The sequence below is a fragment of the Hippoglossus stenolepis genome, chromosome 6, assembly GCF_022539355.2.
Source record: "Hippoglossus stenolepis isolate QCI-W04-F060 chromosome 6, HSTE1.2, whole genome shotgun sequence".
NCBI classification, from domain to species: Eukaryota; Metazoa; Chordata; class Actinopteri; order Pleuronectiformes; family Pleuronectidae; genus Hippoglossus; species Hippoglossus stenolepis.
The window spans coordinates 1,777,546-1,790,786 of NC_061488.1; the positions used below are offsets into that span (position 1 = coordinate 1,777,546).

The 13,241-nt window shown below is 43.8% G+C and overlaps 1 protein-coding gene across 1 annotated transcript in view; it reads right to left on the minus strand.

Annotated features, from left to right (window-relative positions):
- The window catches only part of cacna1fb (calcium channel, voltage-dependent, L type, alpha 1F subunit), a 28,410-nt gene extending 19,690 nt beyond the window's left edge, over positions 1-8,720 (minus strand). Inside the window, 5 exon segments of the mRNA XM_047340354.1 lie at positions 760-899; positions 1,495-1,600; positions 1,787-1,887; positions 2,366-2,613; positions 8,352-8,720. Of these exon segments, the coding sequence (XP_047196310.1) occupies positions 760-899; positions 1,495-1,600; positions 1,787-1,887; positions 2,366-2,613; positions 8,352-8,373 (617 nt within the window). The 5' untranslated portion in view covers positions 8,374-8,720.
- Positions 8,721-13,241: the final 4,521 nt, after the last annotated feature.

Genomic DNA, 13,241 nt, shown 5'->3' on the forward strand with positions numbered 1-13,241 from the left:
TGTGGGTTCGTGGAGGAGAACCAGAGCTGCATGTTCCTCAAGGAGAACCAGAGCTGTGGGTTCGTGGAGGAGAACCAGAGCTGTGGGTTCGGGAGGAGAACCAGAGCTGTGGGTTCCTGGAGGAGATCTGTGTCTTCCGCCCTCTCAGTGGTTAGTTGGGGTCAACTTCCTGTGTTTTTAAAGTGACAGTAGGAGTTTCTTGCAGCAGAGTAGATGTGTGTATTTAGAGCCGAGTTACACTGAACTCAGTCGACTGTCACATTAACTCAACACCAGAAAACTGAGGAGATAAACTGAGGCATCGCTGCAGGGTTTGTTCCTCCGCTGGTCAGAGGAGTTTACTGCAATCACATCAGATTTACCGCTGGGACACACACACACACACACACACACACACACACACACACACACACACACACACACACACACACACACACACACACACACACACACATAATGTGTTCCTAATCTTCACCTTAACTTCAAAAACTTATCTTCAATCTTCAGAAAAAACCTGAATCTAAACCTGGTTCTAGTTGGAACCTTACAAACTTAAGGTGTGCGCCCGCCGTGTCACGTGACATGGAAACTACGGCTACCATGCAATCCTCTGACACCATTTTTGTTTGATAATATGCTGATGGCCCTTCCCCCTCCGCTACCTAGCCAAGATGGCGACCATTCGTTTCACACTCAACTTCCTGGCACTTCAACTTCTAAACACAGAACATCTAAAGAACGGTTCCTGTGTTTTCTCACCCGACGATGACGATGACGAAGTCCAGCAGGTTCCAGCCGTTGCGGATGTAGGAGCTCGGGTGCATCACCAGACCGTAGGCCAGGATCTTCAGGAAGGTCTCAATGGTGAAGATGATGAGGAAGACGTACTCCACTTGTTCCTGAAACACAGAGCACATGCTCCACTCACACAACAGAACATCATGAAACCCACAAAGTGCTTAGCATCACGATGTATTGATCATTTTAATTTGTAACTCTTAATTAACACTTTAACCCAAACACACAGCGGTGACCTCGATGTGAAGTGACTTCATGAACAGAGTCACTGAAGGTAGAGAGACTCTGACATCGAGAGGAGAGAGAGCGATGAAGCAGAAACTCAGCCGATCATCTCCGATCACAGACCTGTCACTCACTTCCTGAATTTATCCCTCAACCTTTGACAGCCGCGAGCAGTGTTTCGTTCAGGGTAACATGTTAGCCTAGCTTAGCACAGCGACTGGGAGCAGGGGGAAAGTTGTGAAGTTGTATATTGTATAGTTGTGTAGTTATAGTAGAGTAGTTGTTTAATAGTGTATTAGTATACAGTTGTATAGTGTTGTGTCTCACCAGGTCATGTTTGGTGGAGTTGGAGTCGTCCTAAGGAAACATTCCTGTAGTTGTGTAGTTGTGTAGTTGTGTAGCACTGCAGTTGTGTAGTAGTATAATCATTTAGTTGTATTGTTGCGTAGCACTACTATTGTTGTGTCTCACCAAGTCGTGGTTGGTGGAGTTGGAGTCGTCCTCAGGAAACGGTTTGGAAACTCCCAGAGCGACACAGTTAGCAAAGATGGCTAACAAGATGAAGATATCAAAGGGTCTGAGAGATGCATTAAGGAAACTACAGTGTGAAGTACATGTGTTAGCATAGAGCTAGCATAGAGTTAGCATACAATAGTAAATTAACACTCAGCAGTAATATAACTGATGACTCATGTTGCTCGTTAGCAGATGAAAGAGTTGATTGATCTGAAGCCGACAGGTGATTGGTCGGAGTAAAGGATACTTCCACTCGACGATAGAGAGAGCGGCTCGTCTGATTGGATTGTTCAGTTTCAGACAATATAAAGCTCGAGGAGCTCGTTGGACCTGATTACTGCCCTGCACCTGAGGAGGAAGAACATCGTCATCACCATCTGCATCATCATCGTCATCGACATCATCATCATCTTCGTCACCTGTATCTTAGCGTGTTGTCTCACCTGTATCTTAGCGTGTTGTCTCACCTGTATCTTAGCGTGTTGTCTCACCTGTATCTTAGCGTGTTGTCTCACCTGTATCTTAGCGTGTTGTCTCACCTGTATCTTAGCGTGTTGTCTCACCTGTATCTTAGCGTGTTGTCTCACCTGTATCTTAGCGTGTTGTCTCACCTGTATCTTAGCGTGTTGTCTCACCTGTATCTTAGCGTGTTGTCTCACCTGTATCTTAGCGTGTTGTCTCACCTGTATCTTAGCGTGTTGTCTCACCTGTATCTTAGCGTGTTGTCTCACCTGTATCTTAGCGTGTTGTCTCACCTGTTTCTTAGCGTGTTGTCTCACCTGTTCTTAGCGTGTTGTCTCACCTGCTTCTTAGCGTGTTGTCTCACCTGTTTCTTAGCGTGTAGTCCTCTCCTCCTCTGTGTTCCAGTCGAACTTGTGGTCGAGTGCAGCGTGTCGGTTCTTGTCATCCTCACACCTCCCTCGTTTTCTCCGTCCAGCTCTTCGTCCCACTCTCCATCCCTCTCCTCGCCTCCTCCTCCTTCTCCATCCACCTCTCCTCCCTCCTCCTCTTCCTCCCCCTCTCCTCCCCCCTCCTCTCCATCCACTGCTTTGGTGTAGCCGTTGCGACCGGCACCTGGAGACAGACACAGAAGAAACACGATGACCTGCAGATCAGGTCGTGATCCTCCACAGAGGAAGGTCGCTCTATAATTAGCACTTGCTCTGTTAATCAGTTCATTTGATTGAAAGCAATCCTGTGAGCTGCTTCCACTTCTTTTTCTTCTTCTATTGTTTAATTCTGTCTCTACTTCCTGTGATTGGTCCAAAAGTCCAAACTGTACAACAAAGTGTTTTCACTGCAAACCAACAGAACCATGGTTCAGTTTGATCCAGACCCAGAACACCTCTTTTGTTCGGACTAGATTTTGATCTGTTGTTCTGGACTGTGTGTGAGGAACCTTTCACACCTGCTATTGAGGAGATATTAAGACTGAAAAGGCTGAAGGTCTGAACCCTCTTGAAACTCTGAGGATCCATATACTGAAGACTGGATCCAGGACCCAGCTTTACGTGGTACCTGAGCTCTGACTTCTCACAGCGTGCTGGAAGCTCAGGGTGAAAACAGGCGGTTCACACGTTATCAACAGAACTTGTGTTTGTGGACAAACTGATTTCAAACTGAACTGAGAAAAACTTCACCTTCACCTGGTGAGAACCCATCTTTTGACCAATCAGCTCCCTGCGAGGGAGGAAGTACTGACCGTCCATTAACAACATACAACTTGGTCAACGACAGAGGTTAGAGGAGAGAAGAGCAGAGGAGGAGATGTGAGTTTCCAGAGGAGGTGAAAACAGAAATATTGTAGTGAACAGCTGTGACCTAGATCTCTCTCTCTCTCTCTCTCTCTCTCTCTCTCTCTCTCTCTCTCTCTCTCTCTCTCTCTCTCTCTCCTCTCTCCCTCCATCTCTCTCTCTCTCTCCCTCTCTCTCTCTCTCTCTCTCTCTCTCTCTCTCCCTCTCATCTCTCTCTCTCTCTCCCTCTCTCTCTCTCTCTCTCTCTCTCTGTGTGTGTATGTGTCTGTGATCTGGGCCATGATTTATATGTTAGAACCTGAGGACCCTGAACACACACACACACACACACACACACACACACGCACACGCACACGCACACGCACACACACGCGCACACGCACACGCACACGCACGAACCAGTGATGAACAGTGAGATTATCTCTCTTTGCTTTTGTTTAGTCATTTTCTAGATTTCCTGTGTTTCCCAGAATGCTTTGCTGTTCTGTCCAGCTGTTTATTTACAGACACGTATAAAATGAGATCAGTTTAACTTTTATCTTCATCACATCATATTCGCTCACCAATTACGCCAGAGAATTTAATATTCAAATAATATTCAAATATTCGAAAAAGCTTTTTCACGGATCATGAAGATCGAACCAACGACTGATCTTTACCAAACTACAGATACATTCACAGTCTGTGGGAGATTCTCCTTCACACCAAGAATCATTTTGTGAGCTGCTGTGTTTGAAGCCTTGAGTTTTAAATTTGTGTTTTTCTGAAACCAGAAGTAAAAACCACTCTCTGGACCTATAGGACAGGAAGAGGCGGAGCCAGGATCAGTTCAAGGTCAGATCTGAAGCCTCATCTCCTGTTCACACTATTTAGAATCAGTTCCTTCTGAGAACCGATCATTCACACAGGCCGGTGCCGATAATGCACCGATTCATTGTTTGTCAACTGCCAATAATCCTCAGAGGAAGAAGAAAAAATCACGTCTGACAGAACGTCACTGATTCTGATTTATAAATTCACTTCATCACATTTGATTTGACATTGAGTTTGAATGTTTCAGAAAAATCTCACGGCTGGTTTCACTCATTTCTTTTCAAAATGATGGACAATATCTTTCAGTAGCTCCTCCCAAAGCTGCTGATGTCACAGGCTCCATGTTGGTCGGGGTCGGGTTGAACCTGGACTTTGAAGCAGACTGTCATGGACAACACTGCCTGTTCTGAAACCAGCACTTTGTTCAAAGCGTCTCCTCCTCTGACCCCTGAGTCGGTATCTCAGCAGGTCGTCCAATGAGCAATGAGCAGCTGAGGTTTGGACGGTGCTGGTCACATGACTGTTGGTCACGTTGTTTGGTTCCTGTGGAGGAGCTGCTTCACCCCCAGGACGACAAGAAGCACCGACTAATTATCCCAGAATTATCCCGAGTCAGCTCACATCATCCTGACAACAGAGTGTGTGTGTGTGTGTGTGTGTGTGTGTGTGTGTGTGTGTGTGTGTGTGTGTGTGTGTGTGTGTGTGTGTGTGTGTGTGTGTGAGAGAGAGAGATGGTGTAATGGGGCATCCCATCACTCGCACACGACCCGTATCCGCCTTGTTAACTTCCTACTTTTCACTGCCCTGTCTCAGTGTGTGTGTGTGTGTGTGTGTGTGTGTGTGTGTGTGTGTGTGTGTGTGTGTGTGTGTGTGTGTGTGTGTGTGTGTGTGTGTGTTGCCCTCCAGCCTGGTCCAGCTGGAAGGTCCTCAGTTCATTTTGTGAATGTGGACAGTTTTTCTTCTTCGCTGCAAAGCTCTCTCTCTCTCACACACACACACACACACACACACACACACACAAACATACACGTACACAAACACACACGCACACACAACACACACATACACAAACACACAGCTAAGAGGCATCTCAGAACAACAGGTAAATAAAGTGTCACCAAGAGACGAGATGGTTGATGTATACACATCCTGTGGTCTGTGTTTCTGCATGTGTGAGGCGACGTGTGTGTGTGTGAGAGGCGACGTGTGTGTGTGTGAGGCGACGGGTGTGTGTGTGTTAGAGACGACGTGTGTGTGTGTGTGAGACGACATGTGTGTGTGTGTGTGAGAGACGACGTGTGTGTGTGTGAGGCGACGTGTGTGTGTGTGTTAGAGACGACATGTGTGTGTGTGTGTGAGGCGACGTGTGTGTGTGTGTGTGAGGCGACGTGTGAGGCGACGTGTGTGTCTCAGTCTCAGTTCATCAGGATGAAAGGTCTCCTCGGTTTAAATAAAGTTTAAATAAGCTTAATTTCACGGCCCGAACAAGAGGGTGGATTAACTCTGCTGCCGTGGTAACAGGTGATGTCACATGTTAATACTCATTTCCATGACAACATTATCAGAAGGTCTGCGGAGGCCATCTTAGTTCAGAGAGCAGGTCTGATCCTCCGTCAGAAGCAGGAGGATTAATGAGCGAGTGAGCGTCTCATCTTAACTCAGAGAAATCGTTTGTCTCGATGAGGCAGCTCGAACTTTGTTGTTGCTATGACGACAGTAGGACGTAGAAGTGCAGGAGAACGTCATGTGACACACGTGGTCAGTGGCACGTTTTCAGTCAAACTGAGGTCAAAGGTCTCACACCTTCTGCAGCTGTGAGAACGTGAGCGTCCACAGGCTCCGTGGGTTTGATCTCAGGACGACACTGAGTGGACGAGAGCGTACGACTGAGCACATGAAATACTCAGCACGTTCCGGTTTCTGACCTCTGACCTCATCTCTGCCCACATGTCGCACCTGGGAAACTGTTAACTGATGTATAAACAGGAGGTCCAGGGGGGGTCACAGGTCATCTTACATTTCATCAGGACGCTGATCTGACACATCCAGGCTCCTGGACTCAGTGTGTTATCTTGTGTCTAACGCTAAGTTCAGATAACCCAACTTTCAAAGGGATCGCTGTGAAGTTCCTTCTACACGACTTCCTGCCTGTAATCCAGAGTTTTGCAATCATGAGTTCCCACGACACGATCTTTCCCAAGGAGACGCCCCTGACTAGCACATCTGGTGCGCTCTGATTGGCCGTAGTTGTTGTTTTACCTAAATCTAGTTCAACATGAAACTTTGATCAACACATGATGCAAAATGTCATCAACTCATCTTTATCAAATAAACCCAAAGATGTTGTGAATCTGTTTCGGTCGCACAGTTCAACTTCTGCTGCGTTCAAGACAACTGTCGGATATTCCGACCTGAATTTTCTGAGTTCCGACTTCCAAGCGTTCCAGTGCACGGTGATGACATCAGACGTAAACAAACATGTCTGACCGTGAGAAGCTGATGTGTATTTGTCTCGTGACGAAACAATTCAGCTGAAACCTTTGCAGCCTCCGTTCATACAGAAACAAAGACGAGGGAAACGACGCATGAGGCAACAGACATTTTACGTTTTGGAAACACATTCAATACAAACGAGGGAGAGAACACTCGACCCGTCACTCAACAGAGGGTCGACGGGCCTCAGCGCCACAGTATCTACGCCTCCATGAGCGCCGCCATTGTTGTGTGACGTCAGACGACTGATTCTCCGTGAAGTCGGGGGTAGATGAAATTTCCCCGAGTTCACAAGTCGCAACTTCGACTTTGAGTAGCGCCCATTGCACTATTTCAAGTAGGAGGTTGGAAAATTCCAACATCTGAGTTTTCTGGAATGCGGCTTCAGACCTTGCCTGTGCGTGACATCACTTCCTGATGATGTCATCATCTCTAACGTCATCAACAATTAAAATGTCACTCAGTGAAGCTCATTCCTCCGCCAAGGCCCCACGCTCCCTTCAATTCAATCAAGCTGAACCAAATCACATCATTTATATCTGTTCCCTAACTTTGTCTTGTCTCAGTTATTTTCTGGGATCGTTCACAGAGCGTAAAGTTCGTCTGTTCACACCTAACGTTAATATGTATGTGGCCACGTGTCCCAGAACAATAAGAATAATCCGTTCGCTCGGGACTGAAACAGGTTCTAAGTTCATAAGGAAAACCAGAATCAGACAGAAGCTGTTTTCAGACATGAACACATGAACTGTAGAGCAGCAGGAGGCGGAGCCTGTAGAGCAGCAGGAGGCCGGACATGACGTATAAACTCTGCTGTGGAAAGATCAGTGTTGTTGTTTACAGCTCATCCACACCGGCGTCGGCCCTCATCACCAGAAGCTCTGGAACCTCCTCGTGTTTCCAAGTGGACGTCTTCGTCTTCTACGTGTACGGCTCCTCTTCTTCATCCTGAGATATTTGTGTTCCTCCAGTTTCACGTCCGTCACGTGTTAGAAACCTCATCAACACGTCCACTCGCTCACTGGGAAGCTTCCACACATTGTCCTGCTGTTTCCTCACATGGACTCACTCTGACATGTTACACACATTTTACTAGGAGGCTGCAGGAGAAGATCCAGGAAATGTTCAGAGACACTGACTCAGACATTTGTTCTCACAGACAGAACATGTCAGGAACATGTCAGGAACATGGAACATGTGAGGAACATGTGAGGAACATGTCAGGAACATGTGAGGAACATGTCAGGAACACGTCTGTGGTTGAGTTCATGTCTGAAAACAGCTTCATGTGTTTGTTAAACTAAATAGATTCTTTCACTTCCAGTTGAAAACAGGATAAATAAAGTCTAAAATCTTAGTGTCATTCTTGCTGATGTATAAAACATGTTGTCATGGTAACCTCTGCTGAGGACAGAGAGATGTGGTTAAAAGCTCCAGAGAAAGTTCAGATCATTTAAAGCAGGTTTTTAAATAAAAGAGAAAGTGAAACTGTAAAAACTGAATTGAAAACTTTTATTTTGGAGATTTGATTTTTTCTGATATTTCAAAACATCTGTTGGAGCTGCAGATGTTTGACTGATCAATTAATCACCAGCTGCTAAAAATCACATCACCGTCATTATTGATTCATTATCTGTTGATCAGCAGATCGAGATTTCAGATGCAGACACGTTGTTCAATGAATCCACAGAGTGAACCGGTTCACACACATACACACAAACAGCTGGGACACAAACATCTGGAACATCTTACTTGCTCGGTTCTCCTCGCACATCTCCGCTGCTTCTCTCAGCTCCGAATGCCGAAGACCATCTTAATCGATCCGCTGCACTTTGATCAGTTTCCCGTCGGTTCGATCCCCATCAGCTTCTTCTTCTTCTTTTAATTCACTAACATAAGCAACTTGTGCTCATTTCACCGCCAACACTTTCACACTGATCTCAAACTGATCCACTTTCCTCCTGCTGCAGCTGCGGATCAATTCAGTTATCGATTTATTCATCAACATCCGAGCGAAGGAAAAAACTGAGGAGATGAAATAAATCCAGAGAGAGAGAAGAGAGAGAGAGTGTGTGTGAGAGAGAGAGAGAGAGAGAGAGAGAGAGAGAGACTGTTTCAGCTTCACTTCACTAATCTGACTCTCTCTCTCTCCATCTATCTTTCCATCTCTCTCTCTCTCTCTCTCTCTCTCTCTCAATTGGGGATTAAATAGAAAAGCTCTGTGTTAAAGGGGAGGAGGAGAATTAAAGGCGCAGAGAGAGAAATGTCTATATTCAGACACTGATTGTTTTTATACAACCACTAACTGACTTTAAATATAGTCATTGAATTACTTTATATTAAGTCAACATAAGGGATATATATATAGAAAAATATAGGGAAAAAAAGGATATATATATATATTATTTTTCTCTATCTGCTTCTCTTCACACAGATAGACAGATAGATACTAAACTCCATCAGATCAGAGATGGCAGGATTCAGGGCAGTGTGTTTATGTGTGTGTGTGTGTGTGTGTGTGCGTGTGTGTGTGTGTGTGTGTGCGTGTGTGTGTGTGTGTGTGTGTGTGTGTGTGTGTGTGTGTGTGTGTGTCACTAAGCTTCTATATTAAGTCGTCCATAATCTGCTGCAGTCACAGAGAGGATTTACTCTTTCTGTCTTTTCTCTCTGTCGTTTGTTTCAGTCAAGAGAAAAATATGAAATTAGAACAAATAATGAAACAGAGTAGAAACAAACTAGAACCAGAGTAGAAACCCAGTAGAACATCAGAACCGCCAGTGTTGATTCCAGTGTTTGGTCAGAATGTTGTTTAACATGAGCACTAGGTTTCCATGGAAACGGTCACCCATAAAATCACCAATCAAATGAACTGACTGTCACAACAAACAACAGTAAACAAATAAACAACAATGAACCAACTTACTAAGTAAATAAACGAACAACAATAACCCAACTAACTACATTAAATAAATTATTAAGTTATTTTGTCAATGGGCGTGGCAAAATAACTGACTAGCGCCCCCTAAAGGGCAGCCCCGACACCACGATTGGCCGACATGTACAAAAATCGTGTCTTTTCATAACAAACAAATAAGTCTCTTGGATAGATATGCTAGACCAAACAGGAAGCCCACCATTTTGGCTTTAGTGGTATATTTTTTTATATATATGTTTTTTTTCCATTTTTTTTTTCTAGGAACAGTACAACAACAGTGCGGCTTTTTTGTGCCACTTTGTATATATGAATATATATACAAAGTGGCACAAAAAAGGCGTTATGGCGGAGCGTTATGGAACAACGCAACAGGAAGTCGCCTATTTTTGACGTTACACGTTCGACGATCAACTTTAAATGACGTCATCTCAACAACATGGAGATTTTTTGTTTTTGACCTGAACAGATCAGTCTGTGCGTAGTGATGCTGACAGCGCTGCACGTGATGGCGTGGAATGTAGTGCGTGATTAGTGGCCGTGGTTCGGAGCCGTTTCTCCCGGTCCCCCTCCGCGGCATAATCAGTACAACAACAGTACAACACTACCATATTCTTGTTAAATAAACAAAAAACAGTAAACAAACTCATTTAAAGTAATGAACAAACAACATTAAACAAACTAACTAAAACAAACAATTATTAATTCTCTTCATCACGTTTCACATCCAGGTAAAGAAGTGGATGTTTCTCCCATAAGCTGTGTCGATTACGTCATAGTTCAGATAATAAACACGACTCTACTGCCCCCTGCTGGATAAACGCTATTACAGCCTGAGTGTGGTATGAAAGAGAAGAAGGGAAACAATGAGGAGTGAAACATATCCTTTATTACACCGACGGTGGGAGGCCCTCTTGAAATTGTAAGGATTTTTCTTATTATTATTATTTGCCATTTTGGCCTTTTTCAGGGCCTAGACGCTCAAATTCTGACCAAAGTTTGCAGGAAGTACAAAGCCCAAAAAAGTAATTGCATTGTGGAGTAATTTGAAGTGGGCGTGGCAAAATGGCTCAACAGCGCCACCTACGGAAAACCCCCTCAGTTCGCTTTCACCGATCCTAACGAAAATGAGGACACTGGTGTATCATGACCAGATGCACAAATAAGTCTCTCAGTGCATTATGAAAAACACAACAGGAAGCCCGCCATTTTGCATTTAGTGGCCATTTTGGCCATATTCAACATTTTTACTTTGACGAACGTGTCCCAGGGCTTTCATCAGATCAACTTCAAATTGAGATGAGTGTCATCACAACAAGACGGAGATAAAAACTAACTCAAAGATCGATTTTTCGTCACACGGTGTGACCGTGGCGTGGCGTCAAAGTTTGATTACACGCCATCAAAGCACGAGGTTCTGTATCTTGGACATACATGGTCCAATCGAGTCCAAACGAGACATGTAAGACAAGAGTCCCGGCCTGATGACATCTACACAGAAATCATGACTTAAAATCACAGCGCCCCCTGGTGGAAACAGGAAATGTCTTGTTTATTGCATGTCTTCCACTTGGATGTATTCCTCCTCATCCACTTACTGCAACCATATCAAACTGTGGCAAATGGGTCTCAAGACATTGTTAATGACGGCATAAGATTACTGTGACTTTTCGTCAAACGCCATAATAGTGGCGTGGCGTCAAAGTTCATCAACTCGCTGTGACACACGAAATTACTGTAACTTCAGTGTTCGAGGTTCAACCTCCCTCAAACTACATTTGTGTATCAACACTCCTCCCCTGAAAATATTCATATGGTTTTAAGGAATTATTAAGTTATTTTGCCAATGGGCGTGGCAAAATAACTGACTAGCGCCCCCTAAAGGGCAGCCCCGACACCACGATTGGCCGACATGTACAAAAATCGTGTCTTTTCATAACAAACAAATAAGTCTCTTGGATAGATATGCTAGACCAAACAGGAAGCCCACCATTTTGGCTTTAGTGGTATATTTTTTTATATATATGTTTTTTTTCCATTTTTTTTTTTTCTAGGAACAGAACAACAACAGTGCGGCTTTTTTGTGCCACTTTGTATATATGAATATATATACAAAGTGGCACAAAAAAGGCGTTATGGCGGAGCGTTATGGAACAACGCAACAGGAAGTCGCCTATTTTTGACGTTACACGTTCGACGATCAACTTTAAATGACGTCATCTCAACAACATGGAGATTTTTTGTTTTTGACCTGAACAGATCAGTCTGTGCGTAGTGATACTGACAGCGCTGCACGTGATGGCGTGGAATGTAGTGCGTGATTAGTGGCCGTGGTTCGGAGCCGTTTCTCCCGGTCCCCCCCCTCCGCGGCATAATCAGTACAACAACAGTACAACACTACCATCTGGTGGACAAATGCGGAAACTGTAGAAACAGTCTGTCTAACAATTACTATAATAACAATGATTTATAACAATAATATCTAAATTCTTACAACATATTTAATTTAGATTGAAGTTAATGTTGGCTCTTCTTCTTCTTATTATTCTAACCCAAATGATTTGGCTTCTTGAGCCTTCAACAAGCTCAAAAGTGGTGACAATTTAATCTATATTGACTCATCGTCACAGCGCCACCTACTGGCGACAGAAAGTGACATGTTTTATACTTTGATGCATTGCTCCTGGCTGCTTAACAATATACAGCTCAAATGAGCTCAGTCAAGTCATTGGACCATGGTCAGAATTGTGACATTTCCTCAAACCGTGTAAACATTGAGGTGCGGCGAAGGTCCATCCTTCGCCAAAGGAGACGATGTTGTCATAACTCCAGTGTGCATCGTCCTATCACTACCAAACTTCTGTCTCATGATTATAGTCCAAGGCTGAACAGCTCTATGTGTCAATATTTCCTCAGTGTCATAGCGCCACCTACTGATTCACCATGAAACAGGAAGTACTTTGTAAATCCACTCTGCATTGTCCAACCGGCCCCAAACTACTGACCTATGATCACATCCTGACCTGAACAGCTCCATATATTAATATCAGTGCAGGGTCATAGCGCCACCTATTGATCAGTGTGAAAATTGATTTGTTGTAACATTGTCCAATTGTCACAAAATTGCTCACGCTACATCAGAGCCCCAAAACGCATGCAACGCAGAGACAGGCGCTTGGTCATTGATCACTCTCTCCACTAACCGCAACAGGCTTCAAAATGCATGAGCTCGGGCACGTTAGTGCTACAACGTAGCCCTAGTGTTAAAGTAGAAATTCTACTATTTGAAATATTCTGTTGAAAATTACACAAGTAGAAATACAAACACGTTATCAGCCAAATGTACTAAAGTGTAAAAACCCCAGTGCTGAACATTTTATAACATTAATCATAAAAATGTATTGAATAAAAACATATTAATAGTTCATGAAACATGACTGTTAAATAAAATATAGTGTTTCAGCGTAAAAACAATTACTCCATTTGTTCATTTGTTAACTGAAGTAAATAATTGATCATCATTCAAATCTTAAACATTTCATTTTCAGTCTCTAAAACAATCTGTATTTTTTACAGCGTGGTACCAGAACTTTTACTCAATTAAAGTATGTTGAAGACGACATAATATCACAGTCAGATAAAAGAAAAATCACAAAGTAAAGTTAAATAAGGATAAAAAACAAAGGCAATGAGTGAAATGATAAAACATT